The following is a 27,367-nucleotide window of genomic DNA, read 5'->3' as shown; positions in this document are numbered from 1 at the left end:
CACAATACAAGAAACTTCTCGAATCTATGGAAAAGTACGATCACTTTACAGATGGCAGCATGGCTCTAGCGATGCGCCGTTATGAGCACAAAAGGAAAGCGTCTCTCCAGCCTCCAGCTGGACATCTTCCCGTTCGCAGGAGACGCAGTATGAGCAATTACTTGCACAGAACGAAGTCGGCGGAATCCGACTCGGACAAAGAATACGACACCACGCCATTTACTAATAAACCTCGCAGTGCAATAGCGTCTTCTGGGGAACATCAACAAAATGAAGTCCAATCGTCACCCGACTTCAATAAAGGACCCGTAGGAATCTCGTCAACCCTGAGAAAAGTGTATATTCCACAACAAGAACAGGATTCCACCAAGAAAGAGTATATAAAGAATATATCAAAGCTTTGCAGGGCAGACCAGATTCAGAAATATAACCGTGTTCAGGATAAAATTCGAGAATTTCTTGGAGGAAAACTTTTGGCCAGCGTACCAGATTTAGAACCCCTTACTGCAGAGGAACAGTCTATGTTGACTTTGCTCAGAGCGTCTAGGATGTGCAAAAAATAAATTTGGTACAGAAATGCACTGATTGACTATGTAGAATATAGCTTGCACTATATTTTTTTTAATAAGTGGTAATTTGCTCTGGGCAATAGATACGGTGAAAATCATTATGAATCTTTTAATTTAATCATTATAGATAAGTACATGTATTTTTAAAGTTCAAACACATTACATGCTTGATGTTTTATTTTAAATATTGCATAACAGAATAGGGCAAATTTGTAAATTATTATTAAATAAACCAAATATAACAAAAAAGATGTTTTAACTAATGAATATCATTTGGCAATTTTTTGTTATTCCACCTGGAGTTCTACAAGGCTGACAAATTCAAAGGCAACGTCTGGAATAGTAGCAATTTTAGTCAGATTTTTAATATATAAATGTATCTTTTGGTTCAAATTTGCTGAATAAATTATTAAATAAAACAATTAAATAAAGAGCAGTTATGGCATTCCTTTCTCTTGTTTCTCTTCAAGTCTTGTCTGATCAGATTTGATGAAAGAGACTGTTCAGTTTACACTATGACTTGGAGAAATTGTAAATGGTTCAAGTTGTTCTTCAGGGGGAAGTAGTTTGTTTAGCTGTTCCATCTGACTCAATGTGTACTCCACACTAGACTTAATGCGTGTTAAAGTTGTAGTCATTTCATGGACTTTTTGCAGTTGTTCAGCATATTTGGCATACTTTTTCTGGCGCTCTGTGACAATTCCCATGATGGTTCTTATGGCAAAGTCAATCTGAAAAAAAGGAAAAAATGTGTATACATTAGAGCTTAAGATTAAATTTCAACAATCCAATGAAAAAAGGAAAAGAAAAAAGATTGTTTGTTACAATGAATGAATTGATCTTACAAATATTTTCTTCAAAAAGTTACTGAATAAGCAAATGTATCAGAAATTATTTTGTGGATCTAAAATAGAGGCAAAATGGTCTCAACTAATTCAGTTGATAAAATATGTTTTTCAGATACATGAAATAATACATGTAAAAGATCTCTCACCAACCTCTTTGATACGCACACTTAGTGCATTTTGATCAAAAGCTACAGCCTCAGCACACTGCTTTAGATGTTCCTGATAACGTAAACACAACTCTAACACAGGTCCATAATCTAATTTGTCTCCAAGCTCAGTCTCCTTTATATTAGGTATGTTCAGAGATCCTCGAATTACAGGCAAAAACATGGGAATGGTTTGTAGTTTAATTAGTTCTGGGTCTATGCCTGGTTTTTGACTGACACCCTCCGCAACAACTACTATGTCATGTTTTGGGCCACCACCACCACTGCCACCACCAGATGTCGCTGCTGTCCCTCCACCCTCTGTACTCTCTGCTGAACCAGCAGACTTGCTGCGTAGCTTTGGAGATTGCTTTGGAGCATCTGAGAAAACAAATGAAATTTTCAGTTAGTCAGTTGGGATCAATGCCACAACAACTTGTAATTATAGTGTAAGTAAAAAGCTTTCCTAATATCACAGTGACATTTATATCCATGATATTCTTCAAAATCTGAGGGAAAAAACTAGGAATATTTCAAAAACAAATTACAAATTTCTTTAAAAAAGATATTGGCAGACCACTCAGCTACCCCAGTGTATGAAAATTCTTCACTACAATTCAACTTCTCGACACAAAATTTCACTTGAATAAAAACTGCCCTGCTTTATCTTACCATCTATTGGTTTGCTGATGGAGTAAGACGTGTATGGGATATCTTCATCTCTCTGTGATTTCAACTGGCTGCCAGCAGGGCCACTCACCGGGCTGCTTTGTTCACCTCCCATCAATCAATAACACTGAAAATCATGATTTAGTCATATACTGTAAAATTTGATTTGGTTGATTTGAATGAAATGGTCACACTATAGATTCAACATATATAATTTTATTTGCCAAAACACCATGAAATAGAAAACATTCAACTAATGTTGCATAAAACATCTCTTTAAACAGGCACCCAGTACAACATATATTTTTTTATTTAAAACTTTTAAATTAAAAATTTTGAAGTTAAAACTTCTTATTTCAGTCTTTTTAACTAGTTAAAATGAAAACATGTTGCTGCTTCAAAGCAGTCAATACCAAAAGCATTTTAATTAGCCTACTGGCCCTTCAGGACACCAGGGTCTAAAAATCTCCTAGGCCTAAGTAGAAATAAAGGTCCCTAACAATATTTGCAGGAATGTAAATATTTTTTAGCCAAGCAACATTACCTGTAGTTTTAGTAGCATTTTGCATTGTTCCATTAGAAACATAAAATATGAATTTAGTCCCCAGTTTTTCAAAATTGTCAATCTAAAAGTCCTTTACTATGAAATACATTAAACCACATCAAATGATATACGACATTTTCATTAATGATAATGACATTTTGAGAGCGTCATTGCTACTACATGTACATGTAGTAGGGCCTACTGTGGTACATTTACCAGTAAAATGTTTTAACAATGTACTGGTGTATGATCTCGATCTCCACTATTTATTATTTGCAAGGATAATTTTTCATAGTGTGGGTGAGTGTGGCGTCTTTGCCTATGATTGTGTAGTTAAACGTTTTGCATTTACTATTTGTATGAAATAAACATTACAAATACATCACAAACTTACCTCGATCTATCTGTCAATACTTCCTCTAATTAGGTCAAGGTCAGGTGCGCCGAAGTTTATAAAATTCACATCCGGTACAGTTGATGCCAACTTTTTGTTGACAAATAACACGAGCAGCATTTTGAGCCACTTCCGTTGACTTGAGTAAGTTGAACTTTTAATTCGAAGTTAGGCTGAATAATCACCTTTGGCAGCGATTTTTGTATGATCATGATCTCCTGTTTTGCTCTTCCTCTGTATCTCCGTTGATCGAGTGAAGTGGGATGCAGGAGTTTGGAAATCATATTAATAAAATAATTGAGATTGCATGCTGCTTTATTTAACCGTAGGTTCTCACACTTTCATTTTTCCTGTAGTGAACAGTTCTTCGGCTTCAAGTATATTATGAAATGAGTAGTGAAAAGCGCCGGCGAGTAAGGGTCCAGGGAGGCTGGGCTACTTCATCAGGTCCCAGATCTGACCAACACAAGCCTAAACCTCACACAGAACCAGCGTGGCTTGGGAAGAATGTAGATCAACCTACCAAGAAAAAGTTTGTGTTCCAGAAACCAACAGAGGTGTGTATAAATGATTAATTACACAAGGAATGCTGAAACTATATGAAAATAAATTAATCAATGTGACTATAGTTTATTTTTGTTAATAATGCAGCGCCACATTTCCTTTTGAAAAAAGTTAATATATAATAAAGAAATAGTTGTTGTTAGTAAATATATCAGTCTTAATGTTTTTTTTCTGATTTCAGATTGAACATGTATTAATAATACATTATATGCTTTATCCTTGCAGCTTATTCGGGAAAAACCAGAAGAAGAAACAATTATGTAAGTTTAAGCTATGTCTTATGAAAAACTGAACTGTGAAGTTTCATGGAAATATTTCTGTTTACACTTTCATATTTGCAGTCATTCAAAGTTTTAGTGAATTTGATGGTGTTTCCTTGTCGGTTATACCTATTCCTTTTAAGTGGAGGAAGTGTTTCATCTAGCCACATTTTAGTTTAGATGTAGGTTTTTAATTTTATCTCTTCATTTCAGAAAACCAGGGGTATATGATGTAAGTGAAGGGCCAAGTGGACTGTCTAGGTAAGTGATTGCATCTAATCAAACAATTTGTGATCAATGTACACATATTTTCACTTTCAAGAGTTCAGTTTGTTAAAGATACAATGCATAATCATGAACCAAAAAGAAATAGCGTATTAATAATATTTGTAAATCATTTCAAAGAATAAGTACATGTAACTAGATAAATAATTATTTTAATAAAACGCCACACATGATCCAAGCATACAAAATAACCAATAGCTTTTTGAATTCAAATTCCAGGTTAAGACTTTTCCCAGTATTCCTAGACCCTAAAGAGGCTGATTGGATGTTTGATGAACTTTATCATGAGTTACCATGGCGACAAAGAAATGATCTCAAGATAAATGGAGAAAGCTATGCACAACCAAGGCTTACAGCTTGGTTTGGAGATCTTCCATATTCCTATTCTGGCCTGACCTGGGACCCTAACCCTAATGTAAGCGTCCTTCTGATAAAGTCTTGGCATCTCAGGATTTATGGAAAATGGACTGATTTGTTTTCATGTTTAATTGTAGTGCCTTTTTATTGGAGAGAGGGAGTCTTAATGATTGGCCAATGATTTGGAATGATATAATTTTTTGACAGAAAACATTGGCAACAACTTGTGTTCATTCTGTTTTTTTTTTTCATTCATGGCTTGAAGTAAACTAAAATTTGCATCAACTTCTAGTAGCTTTCCAACAAATATATATATATATATATATATATATATATATATATATATATATATATATATATATATATATATGATAATGGGACCATTATCTCTTACTTGACTGTAAAAAAAATTAAATAAAATAATAAACATGAGAACACAAAACAAGAACTTCATGCTGTTAAAATTTTTGCATATCTCCTTATTCTAGTGGTCTCCTCTGCTGACCATGTTGAAGGACAGACTGGCAGAAGTGACAGGCTACACATTTAACAGCATGCTGGGTAATTTATACCGTGACTGCCATGACAGTGTGGACTGGCACAGTGATGATGAGAAGTCATTAGGACATCATCCAACCATTGCTTCTCTGTCATTTGGTGACACAAGGAACTTTTTACTAAGGAAGAAACCACCACCTGTGAGTCTTTGCTATTGAATTGGATTAATGGTGTTTTGTTTAGGGTGAATTTGTGTGTGTTTAGCTATACTGTATATAGAAGTCAGGCCAGTGTCTCATTGCATCATGTTATAAATACTCTTTAAATTACATTATAGCTTAGAAAGTATATTGCTTAAAGGGATAATAACTCTTCGTATGAGATTTATATTTCACAATAAAAACATTGCGAATAACTCCTAGAAATATAATATATTCTGTTTTACCACAAAAATGGCAGTTATAGCTATTATTCTGATATCTGAGCCTGTCTTTAGACCATGTGACCTCCATTGATGGCTATACTCTGTTAAAATCTCTTAAGAGATTTTAACAAAAAAACAATCTTTTTAGAAAAAAACCAGGGACTATTTTTGAATATAAAAATGGATTCATATACCATTGGTAAGTATGGGAAAATTGTTGTTTACTCCAGGAAAATTCATTTTTTGGCCGAAACGAAGAGTTATTATACCTTTAATTGTAATAAAAGGTGTTATATGGTTACAGTCTACTCTTCTGAATAGCTAAGCAATTTTAACTTTTTTGCATTTTCATAATTATCATTGTCAGACAATATGTGGTGCACATTTTAAATTGAAAAGTACGTATTGCAAAACTCTACTGAAAGAGCTTTGCTACAGTAATTTTGTTATTATTGTCAGGAAGAAAATGGTGACTACACCTACATGAGGCACATTAAAATCCCACTGGCTCATGGCAGCTTGCTGATCATGGAGGGTGCCACCCAGGAGGACTGGCAGCACTGTGTTCCTAAGGAATATCATGACCGTGGACCCAGGATAAATCTCACTTTCAGGACTATATATCCAGAATGATGTAGTTGAAATGAAAATGCGATAATTCCAAGCTGAAGCTCTTATTTTTATCTCTATCTGATAAAAGCATGGGTTTTTGTGATCTGCTTACAGACCTGCAGTGAGTTTTGAAGCTTGAAAATGTTAGTGTTTGCTACGTTTTGAGCATGGTGTACTTGCGAAATGTTTTCAGTACCTTGTTTTTATGACACGGAAGCCACATGTGAAACTGAAATTGTTTTTAGAATCTTGACCTTTTTTGGGTTGAATAACATTCAAACCCAATAAGAAACTGAAGAATGGTGCAGTGTTAATCAAACAAGACTATTAAAGTTGTGGAATTGGGTAATGGTCTGAGATTTGAACTCTAGTCATGCTGTGATGGTATTTTTCTTCTCCATTTTATTATTACATACATTTTGTAAGCGTGCTGGATATGCTTGCATACAAGTGGGAATAATGGTCATTAAATTGCTACTTTTTAAAATATTGAAATGTAGGAGATATATCAGTTCTTTCCTTACATTTTAAGCCTATGTATTTTTCCTTTAATAAAGTCCATTTTAAAATCCAAATTGTTTCGCGATTTTGTATGCTGAAAGCAAAGCATTAAACATTAAACAATTATTTCTAATGCATCTATTCACTTATTGTGAAGGATAATTTTTTCCTTTCTCTCATAACAAAAGTTAATGTAGTGAACATTTTTTTTTTCAAATATATTTTTATTTTTGTTACACAATAATCCTAGAGAAAACAGTGTAGTCATATTCTTTAATGAATTATTTAATAGAGAAAGGAGCTATATTATGTACTTTTACATAAGTTGACATGTAAGGTAAGTGGCAGTATAAACAAATCACAGACTTGCACAGGGAACACAGATAATAGTTTTTCCTGGTGTTCAATATCAGGCCCATAGCCAGGGGGGGGTTTCAGGGGGTTCAATGAACCCCCCTTTTTGCTGGGAAAGGGTCCACTCTGGGTAAATTTGATATAGGAAAACTAAGGTTTCTTGACAAAAGGTCCACATTTACAGAAAAGAACCCCCCTTTGGCAATTGCTGGCCTGATTATTCATGTATATCATGGAAATGCTACCTTAACATTTAGCAGATCAAGAACGTGAGAATCATGTAAAGTCAACTACATCTGTGCATTTCCTATTCCTTGTCTAGTGGCAATTCCCAGTCTAAATCTGCTACTAATCCATGCAACCCAAACTGACACAAAATGAACAGCTAAAATGTCCTTCACATTTACACTTTTTACAAAATAAATACTAGGCTTTTAATACATGAACACATTAGAGCTCACTTAAATCTGAAAATGACACCAGACACCAATGCAACATATAGTGATGTGATTATTTTTTGCTGAAAGAGACTTTAAAAAGTTTTACATACCTTATGATCAACTGTCACAACATCTCAACTACATGCCCCAAACCTTTAATTAATCACAATGATTACATGATACTTGGTTTGTTTGAAGACACAAAGGCAGAGAAATACTAAATTATATTTTCTGGTAGGTAGAACACCTCACATAATGATGTAAATCATAATATATCACAGATTGCTATGGATGGATTCCACTGCTACACATCACGTAGTAAAATTCACTGCCAGGCCTGCTTCTTTCCAAATTTCTGAAAGACAAATAGATATTGACTTATCTTTCTACTTACTCAAACTGATTTCTTCTAGATGAGACAAAGTGAATGATGGCAAAGCTTAAAAAAGTTTATGTTCATTTTAAGTAAAACATTATGGAGAATTATTACATCACAACAGTAATTGAGTCTCATAATAAAGACATGGAAGTATCTGGGCTAAAAAGAATAAAAATCCAACAGGTTGTATTTTTTTTCAGTCTTCAGAGATATACCAAACTATGCATAGATCACTTAATTCCTCACCTTTGGTCCAAAGCCTCTTATATTCATTCGTTCAGCTTCACGCCTGAGCATCTCTTCATAGTCTTCTTCTGCCTTCTTTTCCTCTGCCATTTCTCTCAGTAGTTGATCTTGTGCTGAGATCTTCTGTTCCCTTCGACTTGTCATCTAAACACAAAGCAATGAATATAGCATTAACACACACACACATTTATCTGCATGGTTATGACAAGACAATAGAAAATATAAAAACTAACTAAACTACTTTGAATTTGTGTCACAATAAAGGTTTCACCTCTTTGTATAATTAAAGGGATAATAACTTCCCATACTTACCAATGGATTATGAATCCATTTTTACATTCAAAGTTAGTCCCTGTTTTTTTTTTCTAAAAAGTTTGGTTTTTTGTTAAATTCTCTTAAGAGATTATAACAGAGTATAGCCGTCAATGGAGGTCACGTGGTCTGAAGACCAGCTCAGATATCAGAATAATAGCTATAACTGCTGTTTTTGTGGTAAAACAGAATATACTATATTTCTGTGAGTTATTCACAATGTTTTTATTGTGAAATATAAATCTCATACGAAGAGTTATTATCCCTTTAACTCTCACAAGGAGGTTAACAACCATTTCAATGTCACACCACAATCCTGTTTGTAGAAACACTGAAAAACTATTCTTTACCTGTGCTTGTAACTGTTGTTTTCTTTCTGTCTTCAGTTTCATCTCTTCCTCCTGTTCTCTCCTTGTCATTTGTTGTGCTATGTCTAACTCCCTCAGCAGTTCCTCTCGCCTTTCTAGTGACTCCTCCTGCTTCTTGCGTATTTCCTCCATGCGATCCTCTATCTGCTCTTGTCTGCCTTGTAATACCTTTCAACAAAAAACAACTTATTTAAGACGGGATAACTTTTTTTACTACTGTACTCATATTTGATAACCTAAGATAATTCATTTTAACTTAAAGTCAATCATGGTTTGATATATTACTATGTACCCTGCTTAAGAATGCATTACCTCATTCATTAATCGTTCCCTCGCCTGTCGCTCTCTTTCCCATTCTGCTTCTCTTTTCTGCCACATCCTTGACGCTTCATCCCTGAGAAGAAAATAAAGTTTTGGATATAGAAAACCTTAGATTGAGTTTCTGTAACACAGTTTAAGAAAACTTACAATTAGTCAAAGAACTGAAAATGTAATCATTACATGCTGCATTAGATATTAGATAAGTTTAATTTCCCTGACCAATTCCAATCTGAAACATGAAAGAATACTTATTTAATAGGTATATAAAATCAAAGCTTTATAACAAGGCAATAAATATAGCCTACTTACTGATAAAGCATGTCCAGTTCTGCCTCCCTTGCTTTTTCCAGACGAAGTTGTTCATCAATTACCTGAAACCAATGATCACAAAAGAGTTATCAATGAACACCCTACAATGTGATGTTTTCAACACTGCAGTATAGAATAAAAATAACTAATTATCTGCATTTAAAACCTTAACCAAATTTATTGTTTAAAGGATGTTGCACAGAAAAAATTTTGGAATTTGTTATAATATGTTATAACCAGCACATCATTTCCCCACATCTCACCCAACACCAAATAAAGAAATTGGACAGCGCACATCTATCCTTGTTATTATTACATACAAATATTTGAGAATAGAAGGTTCTGCACCTAGATATCACATTCATATGTAAAATATATACCTGCTTCATCCAAGCAGCATCTGCTCTGGCCTTCTCTTTTCTTGCTGTCTGTAACACCTGGTCTTCTTCTGCTTTCTCAGTTAGAGCTTCTAGTATTCGGCGATCAAGTTCCTTGAAATAAGTTTATGAAGTATAAATAAACACAATGACAGCCAAAGTCTTCATCAAAAATGTTACAAAACTTGCAAATGGTGACATGCATATTTGTTCTCCTCAGGGATAAATATGACTAAGACTTAATGAAATAAGAAATATACTTTAAAAAATTACAAATGACTAAAAATATGAAAAATTAATTAACTATATTGTAATGAAATATGTTCTAGGGTGACTATTACCACAAATTTTGAAGGTCCTTTCGTGACAAATTTACAACAGATGTCCCTTGTTATTTTTTAATTGCGACTTGGAAGACTACCCCCCCCCTTTCCACCCAAATAAAAAACTAGGTGGATATCCTGAATGCTATCTGTATTTGACAGTCCATTCATGCATCTTAATATATTTATCTCAGTAATTCAGCATAGTATAGCTCAATCAAATTATATTTCGTCTATTTGGATTCTTACCAACTGTTCCTGAACTTGTTTGGACCTTTGAAGTAGCTTAGCTTTATGTTGACGAAGCAAAACACGTCTGTAAAGAAATATCCAAATTTGCTTAAACTAAATGTCATGTAAGAAATTCAGTTTATGTCACCACTTAACAGGTCTTCACATGTAAACAAACACAAAAGTTATAAATAGTGATGCCATACACGTAAAAAGGTAACTGACCCAAATTCTTCTTTTTTCCTAATCTCATCCATTTCTTTTCTTTGGTCTTCTAATTTCTCCAGCTCCCACTGCTGTTTCTGGAGCTCCTCTGCTTGGAATTTTAATCTTTCAGCCTTTATGAAATAAAACAAAGAATGTCAATGTCTAACTGAGACCTATAATAATACTACTGTAATACATTATTCTTTTTACCAAATTCATGATGTGACCTGCCTTGCATCTTTAAATATCTAGTGCTGCCTGATATCCTTTGTCTAATATTAAATGTTTTTATCCTTACCTCACGTTCCCTTTGCTTAAGCTCTTCAACCTGATCTCTCAGCACTGATTTTAATTTTTTCTCCTCTTGAATCTTCTCCCGCTCTAACTCCTGGTCAAACTTTAAAGCTGCCTGACGCTCTTCTTCCATCAACTGCTCGTACAATGCCTTCTCCCTGATCTCTTGTTCTTGTTTCTTTAATAGACAAATGAAAATACAAATTGTGTTTTCATGTTACTGAATCAGATGATGATCAAGTTATTATGACATGCTACAATCAGTGTAAACTTTCACAAGTAATAAAGGTGTTAATGCCAATCACTTAAATGAGTTGGGGAAAAATTTAGAAAATCATGTATTCATTTGAGTGAAAAAATTTTTTTTCTGGAAATGAAATATAAATCTAAAGGATTGCAATTATTTCAAGAAGCCATTACCCTCTTCTGTTCCTCCACTTGTCCTTCCCACTCTTCAATCACCTCTTGTTCTCCCGCCCTGGACTCAAGCTAAAATAGATTTTTGATTGTTAACAAGTGGACAATGCAGCAGAACAAAACTAGAGACAATACCAGTTTAGCAGTGTCATTTTCTACCTCTGTGAATCAAATTGGCATTTTCTTAAAATCCTGAAATCAGCCTATTGCTTTAAAAAAGAAAGACATGCCAAACATACTTATCATGAATGGTCAAGTAATATTTAAAAGGTTTTATATGTAAGGATACAGCAATCAATCACTCAATCAATCAATCAACACAAAAACAATTAAAATTAAAACGATAATACCTCTCTGAGATCTGGGTTATTTTTCCTGAAGTGATCATACAATTTCTCTTCAGCCAACTGTAAATTAAAACATATAAAAAAGCTCATCAGTTTGTCAATTACCATTACACATATTACTGTGCAATTATTATTTTTGGATTACTTACTTAAAAGTGTTTGTGTGATAAGTTCAATACAAAAAAGAGAGTTCCACATATTTATCAGAATCTATCAACTAACATCACACTTCAATAACTTTCAGTAAAATAACATTTTTACCTGCTTCCTCTTCTCTTCTCTCGCACTTCTTAGATTCTCACTCCTTTCTTTCATATCAGAAATTCTATCATAATTATCAGCTGAATATCCTCGTAATTCTGCCTGAAAAAGATACACAATGCACAATAAGCTCTTTGCCTTCTGCAGTTCAAATAATATCAATTTTACAAACATTATCAGCTTTATAGTTTCAGCAGGCAATGCAAATAATTAGAATCATTATTAATATTTCAAATTAAATTTTTGAAAAGATTTTTCTTTACTGAAATAAATTCACACAGATATTATTATTGCAATTCTTGCATTTTCACTTCTTGTTAAAATGCATGCTATATCTTAGCAGAAGCACTAATCTAAAAAGCTGTTACATGCTTTTGAGGAATAAGAATACTTTATTGCAAAAAATAAGAAGATGTGAGCCAACAAAAATCTTATGGTCTGGCCCCTTACAGATAACAGATATTCTCTGACTAATAAAAGAAAAAAGGTGTATTCAAAACACTTATGTAAAATAATGTGTTTTATGTGTATTACCTCCAACATATCTCTTTCTTTCTGCAGCATGTCTGTCAACTTAAGCCTTCTCCGCTTTAAATTCATAGCTTTGATTTCTCTGTTGTGTTGAGATTTATAGGCATCCATGCTGTAAAATAAGACTACTATGATGAGTGCAATCATCATCTTTTTTTACCCTGTTCACATATCAGATAATGCATTCTTCAATTTCTAAAAGTTTTCTTTTTTTTTTGCTTTGTCTCATGTTTGCCAGATTCAGTCTTCATAAATTTTCATACATCTATCTGATTGTGAAACTGATAAACTTATGCTCTAGTTCTTCAGTAGTATTATAAACTGTACCTGCACCACATGTACCCTACTCAAACCATTTTAATTGCTGCAAATTCAATACAAACAGTTCTTAACCTATCATGGAATGAATCCTCTGAAGTCCATGCAGTTTGTTTAACAGCTCCTATTTCTGTATCATGAAAATATCTTGATGTGTCTTGCCATTTTTCCCGAAAGTCATCCTCTTGGTTTCTTCGTCGCACTATTGCTGCTTCGTACACATTTTTTCTTGAAGTCCAGAGACTTGGCATATTTGGGAGGGCCATTCTAAAATATTATGAAATATCATGTGAATATTAACACAGGCATTTTAACACCCACAGCATGCAAAGAAATAGAAAAATTAAAGGATGTTATACTTACCAAAATAACCGATTATAATAAGCTAGAAAAACAGAAAAACCCTGGAACTCTTGAATTTACCTCCCCTCTCCATGTTTTTACCCAATAGGGATCTACAATAGTTAGATCTACTTGTTAATATGTAAAATTGTGGAGGTGAACAGCAAAAGTTTCGAAAATCCAGGAATTAATGCAGTGATTTGAAACATTTACAATGTGTTGGATTTGAAATCTTCGCCTCGACCATAACAAGAAGAAATAAATATAAAAAGCAAAACCATATGAATTGTTCACGTTTACTTACTTTTTATCTTTTATCCCTGCAAGTCTCTGTTTGTTGTTAGTGTTTGAATTATTTGATTCTTTACTAATCTTTACGCCCAAAAGAGCGCACAAGCTATTTCAAGATGAGCCAATCCAAAGGACGAAGGCGTCGAGGACGACGTATGTTACGGCTCTATTTTGCTCAAAATTTCATAGTAACCTAGTGTCTCACCGTATAGCGTATACTTACGAACATTATTTACAGCAAATTTAGGAATTTGTGAAATTCCAAATTGGTCTCACAAATACTTATTAAAGGAATCAGAAATATATTTCAAATGTTATTTCTAATTATTTCAATTTGGCCAAAGAATAGGATCTAAAAATTAAAAAAAAATGTGTGCTATGTTAAATTTCATTCGTTGCCATTGAAAAGAGGTGGTTTCAGGTTACATCAGAGTCTTTCCACTTTGTTAATTTTTTTTTTTTTTTTCATATTTTAAATTGAGGTATTCATACGAAGAAAAGGTCAAAGTAAATCAATTCACAGTAGAAAATACCAGAACCCGCCAAAATGGACCTGTCCTACATAAACGGGAATATAGGAAAATTATATCCAAGTGGAAAATGAATTAGTACCTTTTTGCTATAGAATAAAGATTTAATGTTCATTTTTAGAAAGCAGGATTTTGCTTTAGAATAAATATTTAATATAAACTTTTTTAAAAACACGATGGTAAATTTATACAAATTTAATAAATAAATGTGGTCACTTGGAAACCGTTTTAGATTTTTTTCAGTGTGCAAAAAGAGCTTAAATGCTCAAATTCCATTAGTTACAAAATAAAAATGGGCATTTTACAATTATTTCAATTTTAGATACCATAGAAAACCGTCAATTACAAACATTAAGACATTATTTACAGATCAGATTTAGCAGATTGAATTTGAAGGTCCTCAAACACGAAATAATTTAACTCATTTTTATTAACATGACTACTATCTTTATCACGCACGTTGTATAAGTAGCTAAGTTCTTGGTGCTTATAATAAAACCAGGTTTGTTGCTCTAACTCATTCCCAGTTCACAAGGCTAACTAGCCCTGGTCTCCCCTAATATGAATTCAGTTGAGGTGCCACGTCTCTTGTAGTGGCCTTTGTCTCTTGTCGCGGACTGGGTGCAGGCAAACTGGTTGCTGGAGAAAGGATTATGAATTCTGGTTATTTGCGTCTCACGAAGTTTGCCCAAGAATCTTCTAAATCACCTGTCGCATAAACTCATCAAGGAAAAATGTCCATTGGATTGAGATTTCACTTTCGTAATATTTAACTGTTTCCAAAGAACCAAAATCGATTTTTATGTGTCACTGGTGGGTCCTCTGAGCTTCAGAGATAACTTGACACTAACCTCTTCACTATAGCCTATCTTCATCGTGTCAAGTTACTTGGTTACAAGTTACAGGGTGCTGACCTTGGACCCACCAGTGACACATAAATGAAAAAATCGATTTGGGTTCTTTGGAAACGGTTAAATATTACGAAAGTGAAAGTAACTTGACACGATGAAGATAGGCTATAATGAAGAGGTTAGTGTCAAGTTATCTCTGAAGCTCAGGGTGAAGGTCAGTGTTGGTGTCTCTAAAACAAATAGTTTTGGTTCATTTGCCATATTTGGTCGGGACCTAATAATATTATATAAAATAATATCCGTACTAGTATTGCATTTCAAGATATTTTGTTTATTTACATTAAGTCTGCCCCAATGCAAAAAATAGCAATGTACGAGCATACAACCTGCTTGCATGCATTTTAGGCCTTAGGCAGTTGTCCCCAAGCATTTTCAAGGGATACTGTTACGAAAGTGACTGAGCTCATCAAAAACGCAATTCTGAGAAGGGTTAGATATGGTAGCCTATAGGCCTACTGTGGTGGTTAAGATTTTACGCTCAGTGTGTGCCTTTAAATGATAAAAGACCTACAGTAGGCCTATGTACACTGTATGTAGTAGAGTACCGTTCGAAAATAAAGTAAAACATTAAAGCAATAATAACTCTTCGTTTCGGCCAAAAAATGAATTTTCCTGGAGTAAACAACAATTTTTCCATACTTACCAATGGTTATTGAATCCATTTTTACATTCAAAGTTAGTCCCTGGTTTTTTTCTAAAAAGTTTGTTTTTTTGTTAAAATCTCTTAAGAGATTTTAACAGAGTATAGACATCAATGGAGGTCACGTGGTCTAAAGACAAGTTCAAATATCAGAATAAAAGCTATAACTGCTGTTTTTGTGGTAAAACAGAATATATCATATTTCTATGAGTTATTCACAAGGTTTTTATCGTGAAATATAGGTCTCATACGAAGAGTTATTATCCCTTTAATTTAGTCTGCCAGCGTTCCCAATATTCTTATTGTTAATAAAATAGATAAACATACAATTGTTATTTGACCAGTGAGAGAGTGACAGTGAGTCGTAAATGCACGTTGAACGTTTCATGACGTTATTTGCCCGTTTCTTTGCATGACGTCATTAATGACGCAGCTTCCTCCTGCTGCCGACTTTGACTTCATTTACAGTTAGTTATATCGATATTATCAATATGGCTCTCTCTCCAACTACCTACGCAGCAAAAGACGACGATTCCGGAGTCTCGACAAAACTGAATACGACATTTACCATCACAGATGAGGAATCCTTGACTGGCAGCTATGAACAAAGTGAAGGAATTGTTCATCTTTCGGAACTAGATGTAACAGATCCGTCTATTGTATCAATCGCTGAAAAATCTGACTTCGAAAATGTTGAAAAAAGTAAAATAACCAAAGAAGAAGAGGGTCTGCCTTTTTCTCCTACAGGAATGGCGGGTTTGTGTGAAGTAGCGACAAAATCGCTGCAGGATGAAGGGTCGCTAATAGACAGCCCTGAGGAAGAGGGAAAAGATAAGGACCAAAGTGTGCAAAATGTGCAAACTGAACAATTATTCAAAAAAGAAGTTGATGGTAATGAAGACAATGGTGAGGAGAACAGTGATGTTAACGAGGACTGCAAGGTTAGCACGAGTGATGTTCAATCAATAAACAACATAAATGGACCGATTGAGGAGGAAGTAGAAACAGGCATTAGGAATGAAAGTGCAGTTAAAAATGGAGAACTCAGTCCCAGTGTTGGGCAAAACGGTTCTTTGATTTTAAATAGAAATGAAGATAAAATGAACACAAAAGAAATCGAAAAAAGTAACGCAGAACTTCATCCCCGAGACAACAATTTGGTCGACGAGGATACAATAACAAATCGGCAGTTTGAGCAGCAAGAGGAGGATATCATCAACCAAGCTGACAAAGAAAGTCAACATATAAGGAGTATAGATCAAGTTCCTGACAATAATCAGGGCAATTCGGATAGTTGTTTTATTGCTTCTAGAGGTTTCACAGTTGTCACTGCAGCACCTAGTTTTTCAAATACTAATGGCCAACACAGCCGAAAAGCAAACGTAGAAACTGCAGAATTTGATTTGTCTGAACCAAAAAGATACAAATCTGAGTTACGTGTTTGGTTGTTTGCTGCAAATGCAAGTAGCACTGTGGGCTTCACGACAGTTCAGTCGTCAAACCGTTGCCCACCGCGACATTCTATATCGAGCATACCAGTGCAGAAAGATCGAGAATACCCTAGTGATGTTAACAAATCGGCGTCCTCTTCAGTTGGAAACTATACAAAAATCGAAGCAAAAGACAGTTGCAGCATACCAGATATATTAGAAGAAGATAAGAGCGTTGGCGAGAAATTGGTTAAGCTTCCTGTTCGAAAGCGATCATCCAGTCTATCTGATTTAGATCGGTACAAGCGTTACTTCAAAAGAATTGGAGAGCACAACATTGATAAGGTATTGCGGCAGTTCGCGAAAATCGAAATAAAAAATGCTCATCATTCTGGTAAAATAACCCAACGATTCTCTAAACCACAAAGTAAACGAAGAAAGAACCACTCTGCAACAACTAAAAAATGTATGAAAGCTGAGGAATATTGGGAGAACTATTTAGACTCAGAATCTGACTTGGACGAGATTCCCCCGCCACCACGCGCAATGAGTGCCTCCAGGTTCCCTGAATATCTCCGGCTGGTCGCGTGTACGCCACTCTCAGCTTCAAGCACGTGTACCCCATGGAAACATGTTCATTTCCAGAGTAGTTCTGCGCGTGAATCCTGCAATGACTTGACTTCGGTGACTAGCCTCTCGTCTTTGGAGTGGACACCAGTGGTGAAGACAGCCAGGAAGAAAAAGAAACATCGGAAACCAATGCAGAAAAGCAGTTATGTTTCTGAGCAGGTGTCAACTATAGAGAGACGTTTATCACTTGAACAGGACCAAATTACTGCTAGAAATGACGCTGAAGATCGCAAAAGAATTGATTCTGATGGTAAATATGCAAAACAGGCATTGAATTCCTTCAAAAAGAGAGCAGCAAAGAAATCAAAAGAGAAGGAAATTAGCATAAATTGTCAAAAATCTGCGGTTCGGTATGGAGGAGGCAGGCGTGAACCAGTGCCTTACTCTTCGTCATTGACGGAGTGGTTTGATTACTTCGGAATGAAATATTAACTGCAACTACAAAAAATGTCCATATGCCTGCCTCTTTTTGGTGATAGGCCTATAAGGCAAACATGAATCATATAAATGTCGTTCTCAAAATCGGACAGGGCTGAATGCATCACCCTCTATTTTTCCTTTTCTTTCAATTCAAGCATGTGTTCGTCGCTTTAAGAGTGCAGTCAGATACATCTTTATCTGTCACATAACTTATGAGGCTTCATAGTGTATTAGGCTACGTGAAGGCCTACATGCATATGGCACAGATTAAATTTTGTAAATAAAAAAAGAATTTTACATAGATTCTAAGAATATAATAATAATAATAATAATAATAATAATAATAATAATAATAATATTTTAAGGTCATTTTCATGCCACCCCCATGGCCGTTTCTTGACTCAAATAATCAACAACAATTTTGTAAGTATTGTTATTTTATAACAAATAACCAAACTTTTTATTAAAAATAGGGGGGGGATAACCGTGAATTTCGGAACCGATTCATTTAACCATTGGCAAGTACGGGGAAATTGTCGTTTACCCCAGAAATATCCATTTCTGACCAAAATGAACAGTTGTTATTCGTTTAATGTCTTTTTGCGCCAGAAAGGTAGTGTTGAGAAAGTGGACCGTGTGTGTGTGTGTGTGTGTGTGTGTGTGTGAGAGAGAGAGAGAGAGAGAGAGAGAGAGAGAGAGAGAGAGAGAGCGTGCGGGGGTGGGGAATGCATGGGGCAGTGGAGGATGAGCCAATAAAGATAATTTGGAAGACTATCGGAAATATCTCTGAATCCGCCCCTGAACTATTCAGGAAAACACGCCAATGTCCCTTAATCATTAAGTATCAAGCATATAGACTGTCTGAATAGATGATCGACTTTACGACATCGAGCCCACTTACGTTATGCGGCAGTAATCAGCGGCAGTGAAGAAGTACAAACAGAGAGAAAATGACACTCGCCTAACGATAGCTTACCCTGGACCACCACTGTCCGTCCTAGTACATCATGGCCAGCAGGCTGATGAACGAAGCTCCCAAATGGGTAGTTTTGGTAAGTTTGTTTGTTTGTCGGATTTTCTCCAGTCTCTGTTGATCTGTGTTGATGAAGGCCACAACCTCACAAGTACAGCTAGGTACCACTACCGGTGCCGTACACTAGCTAGCACTAGTAGCAAGCAATATTGTTCATTACGTGTATGTACTTGTTAATTTGTGCTATTTGTAGACCGGATAATTATCATTTTTATGCTATTTGCGCTAGTTACTCGATCCAGTATATAAAAATGATTAGAGCAAATTATTCTGTGTACAGTAGGTAAAAGGGAGGGGGGGGGGGGGGGGGGGGCATACCGCCTCTAGCAGTATTGATAAACGGATTTCAAGACCAAATGATTCATCTGAATCTTACTTCATTTATAGATTTAAAATATATAACTCGAGTTGACTGTAACACCTGGTATTGAATATTGTCAATATTAAAAAATTAATGTAGGCAGGACATTAAAACAGCTGATTAAAATAAAGTTTACACACATAAATTGAATAATGTTTTATAAAAGGTTGACCTTCATTTACATTGTACAACAGTAAGCAACCATGAGACCAATGACTCATACATGTATCATGTAGCATCAAGTGATCTTTTGATAATTTATTTCAGAAGATTCCCAAATAAATTATTTAAAAAATGAAGTACTTAGTCATCAGAGTAATGAAACATGAAACAGCTGTCTTTGCACAGTGTAATATTATATTGTTTCTAGATGCATTACTTTTTTGTAAAGTGCTATGATAAAGTTTTATCTACAACATATTTATTCCCTTATTCTTTCATATTTTAGATAATTTGGCTGTTGACAAATGTTGGCTTATTTATTGGATATTTCTTTTACTACTACAATGGAGAGAAATTCTTCTACATTAGAAAAATTGTTGGGGTAGGTATTTTCAATGTCATTTTCAGACAATTATAGATCATGGGTATTTAAATTAAGTTGTGATTTGAGCACCAAAACCATATGTGTAAATCAGGTTATCAGTTAATGGGACATTTCTGAATTATCATATTGTAATTGTTGACCTGTAAATAATACAAGTTGCTGTTTCTTTATCTAGGAGATATGCCCCTGTAATATAAGCAACTTGAGAAAAATGTATTTGTGTACTATACATGTATATAATTATATTTTATTTCCCTTATAGCTTGGTCTTCCTTTTGCTAGAGGTGCTGCAGCTTGTTTGAACTTTAATTGTATGCTGATATTACTACCAGTATGCAGGAATTTGATATCATTTTTACGAAAGTCTTGTACAGTAAGTATCTATAGCAACATTGATAGACGTTGTTTTGTATTCACATTTTTGTATGGAGGGAGAGAGAGAGAGAGATGGTAGGTACAGTATAAGGCTTAACTTGATGGCACAGCCCATCACATAAAGAATCTGTCTCACATTTCATTGTAACTATTAAGAAATCAAACAATTGGGGGTTGCAATCTAGCATCCATATCTTGCACTTTGGCTTTGATGTTTTTTTTTCACTAAACCCCTTGAAAACAAGCAGAAATAAAAATACCTTTGGTTCCTTTCAGTGCTGTAAACGAAACATGCGCCGCCAACTTGACAAAAACATAACATTCCATAAATACATAGCTTACATGATATGTTTGCACACAGGTAGGTAGATGTTATAGATGCTTTATATATTCATTTATTTTAACTAGTGCGATGTTACTAACTTTACATTGCATGTGGCTGAAAAATCAGCTAGTGTACATAACTGAAGAAAAAGTATTGAACGAAATACATGTAATAATATAGATATACAAATGTAATTGTATTTTTGTGTTAAAAATGAAATGTTGCACAAACTATATGTGCTAGTTGAAAATGTGTGATGTTGGTGTTTTTCTTTGTAACTAATTATTTGTAAATGGTAGTTATAAGAAATGTTTCATTTTTTTGTTTTTTCTAGCCATCCATGCAGGAGCACACTGCTTCAATGTGGAGTTCTTTGTAGATGCACAAAGCCCTACAATAAACAAAGATGAGGCAGCACTGTTGACAGCTCTCAGTTCAATAGCTGGGGGAAATGGCACTGCAGCTATTAACCCTGTCAGGTTACCAAATGCTGTAGGTACTTAGGCCCCATTCCCATACCTAGATCAATCTACAGAATCAACCCATCATCTCTGAGGGGTTCCTTGCTAAATTGCTTTCAGCTTAGGTGGCTTAGATGTCTGGCACGCCTATTGAAGCTGCTAAACGATAGTTATTTACTCCCTAACAACTGCAGTAGGCGTGCCAGACATCAGAGCCGCTTATGTTGAAAGCAATTTAGCAAAAAAAAACCCTCAGAGATGGGTCAATCCTGGTAGTTAGAACTAGGTATGGGAACAGGGTGTTAAATAGCACAGGTCTTTAGGTGGGGAAAGGAACCATCCATTTGGCTAAAAGAGATTCGATCTGAATCAAAATTTGATCCATGATGACACATTGGGTCAACTAAAGGGTAAAAGGGTGCACTTTTGCAGAAAAAGCCCCCTCCCCTTGAAATTGTTTGCCAGTAGCCGAAGGCTTGTGATAGATTAATGATACAACATACAGTAAAATTACAAAAAAGTTTAAATAATGTCATATTTATTTATTTTGTAATGGAAGACATACAAATAATAGATCTTCAGATATTAAAACTGACCTTGAAAAGAAGTTTTGAATTTCACACAGGGCAGTTGTTTTAAAGATGCATACAAAGTCAATTTTTTGTCACAAAAACCAACTAAATGCCAGTATATAGTTTCAAGTAGTATAACTAAGAGAATTACCAAAAGGCATTGTTTAATTTTACCCGAAAATGATGTTTGAACGGATTTTTCTGCTGGCATTTTAAGCTGTATGTCAATGGGGCAGGAAAGTAGGTCACGAAAGTAGGTTAAATTTACAACCAAATATTTAAAGAAAGGAGCAGTCTAAAGGTCTTTTATGGCTGATTGAGTGATCTATTCAGTTTATCCCTTGGCATGTCGAATTTATTTGAGTCATATAAGAATCTAGTAGAAGTGGTTTAGATGTGTTACTGGGAATCCACACTCCACCGTTGCTCGGTTCGTATGTACCTTTAATTTGATGCATTGTAATTTTGTTTAATTTGGATTAACATTTTATTTTAGAGTCCTGTACTTGAAGCTTTAAAACTGATAGCAGGAGTAACAGGGATTGTCATCTCTCTAGCCTTGATAGTTATGGTTTCTTCATCTACTGACTTCATCAGGTAATTGTGAAATTGAATACAGAATTAAGAGCTTGTTTTTTAGTGTTATGGTGTTTAAATGTTATGATATCCACATATAATCCAGCCAGTATCTTTTCTTTGGGCAGTTTGCTTGTCTACTAACAAATATTTTAAAATATTTAGGTACCAAACCTTTTTGTTATAATTTTTTGTTTCATGTTAGACTTCACTATTTTGAGGCCTTCTGGTTCACTCATCATTTGTTCATTGTTTTCTACATTGCCTTGGTGGTGCATGGGATACAGTAAGTAGCTGTTATGAAACTGTCTTTAATTATTGATATTATAATGTCATTTATATGAGATGGATCATTCTAGTATTAGATATGCCTTGGCATGAAGTCAGTCATTCATTATCTTCATGTGGGCTGGTAATGGCAGATTTCTAATTTGATTGTGCAATGCATGTGCACATGAGTAGCATTTAATTTTAAGTTTCAAAAGATATTTGGAGTATGTCCACCATGTATCAAGCAAGATCTGAACTTTATTTATTTCATGTATTTATAGAGGTGTTGTAACATTCCAAGAAAATGTGTCAGAACATAACCCTGAGAAGTGCTCACAGGAACCACTGGACTGGGGGAAAGAAGGAAAATGTCCAGTGCCTAGGTTCCAAAATGGAACAGCAGGGGTAAGTTCAGGGTTAATGCTGACCCTGTGGGCACTGCATCACCCTAGTGTACCTACAGGGGTAATGTGTGGGGCTAACTTGTTGGTCAAGTTGCTGGATGGCTATGTAAAATATTCAGTTAATGTAACTCTTGGGGCCTTTTTTATGTGTAAGCTGCAAATATACCTGTAGTTATTTGATAAATTACTTATGCTGCCAATTTTTTTCAGACCTGGAAATGGGTGCTGGCACCCATGATTTTTTATTTCATTGAAAGATGCATCAGATTTTTCCGAAGTCAACAAAAAGTAACTATTACAAAGGTAAGTTTTAAAGCTAATAACCAAATGATTTAACAGATATTTGGTGGTGCTGATATATCCTTCTGAGTTAATGTCATGGAAAATTAAGTGCTATACCTTTGTCCCATCATGATTAGCATATACCCTATGCTATTATTTGGGCCCATTGCCTGTTGCATACAATATACTTTTACAGTACATTGTGCAAGGCCACTGACAAAATATGGTACTTATAATGAGAAATACATCCTGACTGTCTTTATACTCATGATAAGATGACCTGCATTGTTAATTACAACAAGTGCTCAAAAAACAGAAAACACTGAATTAAAAACTTATTATGATTACGAAACATGTAAAAAAAAGGCGCCAATGATTGCCCTTTGCTCAGTATTTGTCCCTGCAGAATGACAAGCTATGAAAATTAATGAGGATGAAAAAATTCAGTGAATGTAAAATTATAATTTTTTACTTGTATTAATTTTAGGTAATCAAACATCCATCCAGGGTCATTGAGCTTCAAATGCAGAAAGCAGGCTTTCAAGCAGAAGCAGGGCAGTATGTCTTCCTTCACTGCCCCAGTATTTCTAAGTTAGAATGGCATCCTTTTACACTTACTTCAGTGAGTACAAGTGTTCTTTTATCACTCATTAAGCATGATTTGTTGAAGGTGTTTGCATCTTTTCAAATCCAGTGATTATCATATATTATACTAACTTTTGTTTTAAGCAGTTGAACCATTTATTTTGTTGCAGCTATAATGTGCTTTTAAAGATGATGATAGTGTTTGCCTCACTCACTTCATAGTTGCTTCTCAGAGTCTGTATATATTATCTTTTGCCCTGTATACCTATAACATATAATTTAAAAGCATCTTTAAAAACATAATTGCATACAGCCTGGTGATGTTTCTGAAGTTTTCTCTTATGAATGTTGAAACATTTCTTTAAAAATAACTGGATTTTTTACTTAAAAGTCAAACTGCACATGGGTTGAAAATGTTGTCCTCCATAATGTTTATTTGGATACCTTCAGGCCCCAGAGGATGACTATTTTTCCTTGCACATCCGGCTGGTGGGAGACTGGACCAATGCCTTGGCTGGGGCTTGCCATGCTGACAGCAGAGGAGACCAGAAAGGAAGCTCTAAACTACCCAGGTGACTGCATGAAAAAATTTTGAGCCGGAACATGTTTAAAGAGTAACTTGTTTGATTTATGGTACCTTTAAGTGGGAAACAGAAATAAAGCAGGTGGTTAGAATTTTTTCACTGCAGGCAGTGAGAGTTAATTGCTGTAATTTTGATTCTTCAAATATGTTTTCATCCAAAGACTCTATTGCCTTTTCAGCATTGCTGTCGATGGTCCATTTGGCACAGCAACTGAGGTGGGTGAAAACGTAAGGTTAAACATGTTAAACACGTAAGGCTTTCAAAAAGTTTTGATGAAAATTGAATTGAATTTAATTGAAAGAAATTACTATTTCAAAAGCTTTTTGTTTGGATTCCAGGATGTGTTCCGTTACCAAGTGGATGTATTTGTAGGGACAGGAATAGGGGTCACTCCCTTTGCCTCGGTGCTCAAACACATCTGGTAAGTTCTTGGCGGTCAAGTAACCATACACTGTAGTATGACAGATCAAAGTAATTAAGGATGGATGAAGACGAAAGTGTGGATTATATATCTTGATATTTATTGGCAGATATTTTTATTTCTCTGTACATCCAGGAAATGATTATCCTAGGCAGGCTGCCTTCACTGAAAACCAACTGAGATTAATGATACAACAAATATCAATATCTAAAATGTATGCAATTTGTTCAGCATAATTGATATCATCTTATATATCTTGGTTATGTCCTGATTATTCCAGGCATAAATGCAATAACAGCAACTTTGAAACCAAGCTGACAAAGGTCTACTTCTACTGGATCTGTCCTGACACCAATGCTTTTGAGTGGTTCACTGATCTGCTCAGTTCCTTGGAGGTACAGATGGCAGAACAAGGAAAAGCAGATTTCTTGGACTATAATATCTATTTGACTAGAGGCTGGGACTCTGATCAGGTACTAGAACATGTGAATTGTTCTTTTGTGATGTTGTCCCTAAATTGATTTTTAAAAACATGGAAGCATTTATGTATTATCTCGAAATAGATAGTATAGTACTTGCAGAAAGTAGCGAAGTATATTTTTAGTATTGATTTTCAACTTATGTCAACCTTAAATGAAAGTATATTAAGTCATGCTAGAATAATGGCATTAAATTTGAAGAATGCTTCATCAACTTGTGTGACTTTGTTGTTGATTTAGAAAAAAATAGGTAATTCAGCTAATGCAAAATATATATATATATCTGCAAATGTGGGCTTGATGTGTGCAAATTTTACATTTCCAGGCCAAGAATATTATGTTACAGGATGAGGAAGCAACAGATGCTGTGACAGGATTGCAAAAGAAAACCAACTATGGCCGCCCCAACTGGGACCATATTTTCCAGGATATAGCAGAGCAACATGTCGAGTAAGTGATTTTATTATTTATTCAAATTGCAATTATTTTTAAGGAAATCGTTATAATAATGTACTGTAGATTAATTTTTTTTAACCTTGGGTGACTTTGACAGCTTGTCTCACCATGCAGGATTTTTTTCACACATACAGCAAAATGTTTAGTGTGAAAGAGATGCACAGATGTTTAGATGTTGTGTATTTTTCAAAATGTAAAGAAAGCATTTAGAAAAAACATTTTGCACTTCAGCAACCCTACAAAATTTCACCATCTTGTGTTACTGGTTAGCATTCTGGTCATGCCATGTAGTTTATATAAATAGTATTCTTATCTATCATTTGAGTCAATTAGTTAAAGTAAAATCTCATTTAGGTTTCACATTAAATATCAGTCAACCTATATAGTGAGTTTGTCTAAAGTTAGATGTTGCTATTGAATCTCAAACACTGTATGGTTCATGTTGTGCTGATGCTATCCATCTTCTTTTTAGTACAAGAATAGGAGTCTTCTTTTGTGGACCCAAGGCACTATCTGCTACACTGCACAAAATGTCCAACCGGTATTCCAGCCCGAACCCTAATGGGACTCACTTTGTGTACAACAAGGAGAACTTCTGAAAAGTGAACTCATTCATACAGACAGAAAACTGTGATAATCTATAACAAAATAAAAATTTGGTCAGTTTTTAAGATGTGGTTCCTTAATCTCTGTAAGTGTTCAAATGTATTTTTTGCTGTAGTGGGCCAGAATAATGATTTTTTTTTCCTTTTCAATAAACGTTTATTTAAAGGTCAGAGATGAAATTGATAGTAATAATATTTCTAAACAAAATATTTTTCATTTATTGTGTAATAAATCAATAGAAGAAAAAATGCACAAGAAATTTAAAATAGATTAGCAAGTAAACAGAATAATTAGTGTTTAATTTTTTTTTTTTTTTTGCAAAATTTTGAATGTTGATCAAATCTTTATTTTAATGCAAACAGAAACATCTCTACTTTTGTATTAATTGTTTATTATACAGGTACTATCTTCACTTGTGTGTTGCATCAATCTCTCAGGAAGCTTAATATATTGGAGATTTCCTTTGTATGCTTTAATCTCAAAAGTGGTGCTTACTAGTATATGATTGTAACTGTTTTTTCCAGTAATTTGATGTGCAAGTAAACAAACATGAGCTGTATGTATGCAGTTCTTAAAAAATTTATCTCTTCATATAGCCAAGTTTTGGACCTGATGGGGACCAGCTTTTCTATACAGTGTGTTTATTTTGATAGTAAAATAGTAAAAACTTTCTGTGGACATGTATGCCAGCCAATGCATACTTGTCGGATAGTGAAGAACCTCTTGATATGATGCCTGAGAACATGCAGATTAGGCTGCCTTTCATCTGTTGTGTAAGTTTACATTTAGCTGTACCTAGGAATGTGAAAATCTGTGCATACAATTTTAAAAGGTCTGGTTACGCCTCTGCATGTAATACATGTATACACCTGCATGTATATAACATACTAGTTCATGTATCCATGTAACTTTCTGGTTTCTGGTTCTGCAGTTGTTATTGAAAAAAGTGTTCACAGTTAAAAGGTACTGTAGAGTCTAACACAATTTTTTTTCACCTTAGTACAAAAAAAAGTTAAATTTGTGCAAATGTAGTGTGGAAATGATCTTGAAAATATACAAATGTATACCCTTACTAGTCTGTTAGTTATGAAAATAAAGTTTTTATAATGTATTTTTCATTTATTTGAAGT

General features: G+C 34.6%; 4 protein-coding genes across 7 annotated transcripts; 2 read left to right on the top strand and 2 right to left on the bottom strand.

Annotated features, from left to right (window-relative positions):
* Positions 1 to 774: 774 nt before the first annotated feature.
* Positions 775 to 3,305, bottom strand: LOC106150966 (BLOC-1-related complex subunit 5). The gene is made up of 4 exons (XM_013524011.2): positions 3,171 to 3,305; positions 2,236 to 2,359; positions 1,568 to 1,944; positions 775 to 1,300 (listed from the first exon to the last, which is right to left on the bottom strand). The coding sequence occupies exons 2-4, from the start codon at positions 2,345 to 2,347 to the stop codon at positions 1,073 to 1,075; spliced, it is 717 nt and encodes a 238-aa protein (XP_013379465.1). The 5' UTR covers positions 2,348 to 2,359; positions 3,171 to 3,305; the 3' UTR covers positions 775 to 1,072.
* On the top strand, positions 3,181 to 6,745 carry LOC106150965 (alpha-ketoglutarate-dependent dioxygenase alkB homolog 3). Its single transcript, XM_013524010.3, has 7 exons — positions 3,181 to 3,314; positions 3,527 to 3,727; positions 3,960 to 3,994; positions 4,208 to 4,255; positions 4,499 to 4,694; positions 5,125 to 5,334; positions 6,018 to 6,745. The coding sequence occupies exons 2-7, from the start codon at positions 3,560 to 3,562 to the stop codon at positions 6,189 to 6,191; spliced, it is 831 nt and encodes a 276-aa protein (XP_013379464.2). The 5' UTR covers positions 3,181 to 3,314; positions 3,527 to 3,559; the 3' UTR covers positions 6,192 to 6,745.
* Positions 6,746 to 6,934: 189 nt separating this feature from the next.
* LOC106150964 (trichoplein keratin filament-binding protein) lies at positions 6,935 to 19,005 on the bottom strand. Of its 2 annotated transcripts, none has more exons than XM_087006488.1 (15): positions 18,877 to 19,005; positions 12,782 to 12,973; positions 12,392 to 12,500; positions 11,858 to 11,959; positions 11,600 to 11,656; positions 11,253 to 11,321; positions 10,837 to 11,010; positions 10,557 to 10,669; positions 10,350 to 10,416; positions 9,781 to 9,891; positions 9,401 to 9,462; positions 9,083 to 9,164; positions 8,753 to 8,938; positions 8,091 to 8,234; positions 6,935 to 7,820 (listed from the first exon to the last, which is right to left on the bottom strand). In XM_087006488.1, exons 2-15 carry the CDS (start codon positions 12,970 to 12,972, stop codon positions 7,791 to 7,793), a joined length of 1,497 nt encoding a protein of 498 aa, XP_086862614.1. In that variant the 5' UTR covers position 12,973; positions 18,877 to 19,005; the 3' UTR covers positions 6,935 to 7,790. The 2 variants fall into 2 exon arrangements, with proteins under 2 accessions (XP_086862614.1, XP_013379463.2); XM_013524009.3 differs by lacking the exon at positions 18,877 to 19,005 and adding an exon at positions 13,353 to 13,502.
* On the top strand, positions 18,813 to 27,348 carry LOC106150924 (NADPH oxidase 2). Of its 3 annotated transcripts, XM_087006471.1 has the most exons (16): positions 18,813 to 18,952; positions 19,743 to 19,838; positions 20,104 to 20,214; positions 20,493 to 20,577; positions 20,876 to 21,033; positions 22,071 to 22,171; positions 22,356 to 22,436; positions 22,702 to 22,825; positions 23,035 to 23,127; positions 23,594 to 23,728; positions 24,142 to 24,263; positions 24,454 to 24,490; positions 24,614 to 24,696; positions 24,977 to 25,169; positions 25,501 to 25,625; positions 26,104 to 27,348. In XM_087006471.1, exons 1-16 carry the CDS (start codon positions 18,908 to 18,910, stop codon positions 26,228 to 26,230), a joined length of 1,716 nt encoding a protein of 571 aa, XP_086862597.1. In that variant the 5' UTR covers positions 18,813 to 18,907; the 3' UTR covers positions 26,231 to 27,348. The 3 variants fall into 3 exon arrangements, with proteins under 3 accessions (XP_086862597.1, XP_086862598.1, XP_086862602.1); XM_087006472.1 differs by lacking the exon at positions 22,356 to 22,436; XM_087006476.1 differs by lacking the exons at positions 18,813 to 18,952; positions 20,493 to 20,577 and having other exon boundaries at positions 19,738 to 19,838.
* The last annotated feature ends 19 nt before the right edge of the window (positions 27,349 to 27,367 follow it).

The sequence above is a fragment of the Lingula anatina genome, chromosome 1 (assembly GCF_051362555.1).
Source record: "Lingula anatina isolate TDL-2025a chromosome 1, LinAna3.0, whole genome shotgun sequence".
NCBI classification, from domain to species: domain Eukaryota; kingdom Metazoa; phylum Brachiopoda; class Lingulata; order Lingulida; family Lingulidae; genus Lingula; species Lingula anatina.
Note: the sequence above shows the minus strand (reverse complement) of the source record. Positions and strands in the feature narration are given on the sequence as shown.

What these genes read in the sequence shown, in the direction of transcription:
- LOC106150964 (XM_087006488.1), bottom strand. Translation starts at nt 12,972, where the DNA reads ATGGCCCTCCCAAATATGCCAAGTCTCTGGACTTCAAGAAAAAATGTG. An exon ending in GAACTGGACATGCTTTATCA is followed by an intron (nt 9,165 to 9,400) that starts GTAAGTAGGCTA and finishes TTTTCTTCTCAG; the next exon opens with GGATGAAGCGTCAAGGATGT. An exon ending in GGGAACGATTAATGAATGAG is followed by an intron (nt 8,939 to 9,082) that starts GTAATGCATTCT and finishes TTTTGTTGAAAG; the next exon opens with GTATTACAAGGCAGACAAGA.
- LOC106150924 (XM_087006471.1), top strand. Translation starts at nt 18,908, where the DNA reads ATGGCCAGCAGGCTGATGAACGAAGCTCCCAAATGGGTAGTTTTG. An exon ending in TTTTACGAAAGTCTTGTACA is followed by an intron (nt 20,215 to 20,492) that starts GTAAGTATCTAT and finishes GGTTCCTTTCAG; the next exon opens with TGCTGTAAACGAAACATGCG. An exon ending in ATCCTTTTACACTTACTTCA is followed by an intron (nt 23,729 to 24,141) that starts GTGAGTACAAGT and finishes GGATACCTTCAG; the next exon opens with GCCCCAGAGGATGACTATTT.
- LOC106150965 (XM_013524010.3), top strand. Translation starts at nt 3,560, where the DNA reads ATGAGTAGTGAAAAGCGCCGGCGAGTAAGGGTCCAGGGAGGCTGGGCT. An exon ending in TGTTCCAGAAACCAACAGAG is followed by an intron (nt 3,728 to 3,959) that starts GTGTGTATAAAT and finishes TTATCCTTGCAG; the next exon opens with CTTATTCGGGAAAAACCAGA. An exon ending in TAAGGAAGAAACCACCACCT is followed by an intron (nt 5,335 to 6,017) that starts GTGAGTCTTTGC and finishes TATTATTGTCAG; the next exon opens with GAAGAAAATGGTGACTACAC.
- LOC106150966 (XM_013524011.2), bottom strand. Translation starts at nt 2,347, where the DNA reads ATGGGAGGTGAACAAAGCAGCCCGGTGAGTGGCCCTGCTGGCAGCCAG. An exon ending in CATCAGCAAACCAATAGATG is followed by an intron (nt 1,945 to 2,235) that starts GTAAGATAAAGC and finishes TTGTTTTCTCAG; the next exon opens with ATGCTCCAAAGCAATCTCCA. An exon ending in TAAGTGTGCGTATCAAAGAG is followed by an intron (nt 1,301 to 1,567) that starts GTTGGTGAGAGA and finishes CCTTTTTTTCAG; the next exon opens with ATTGACTTTGCCATAAGAAC.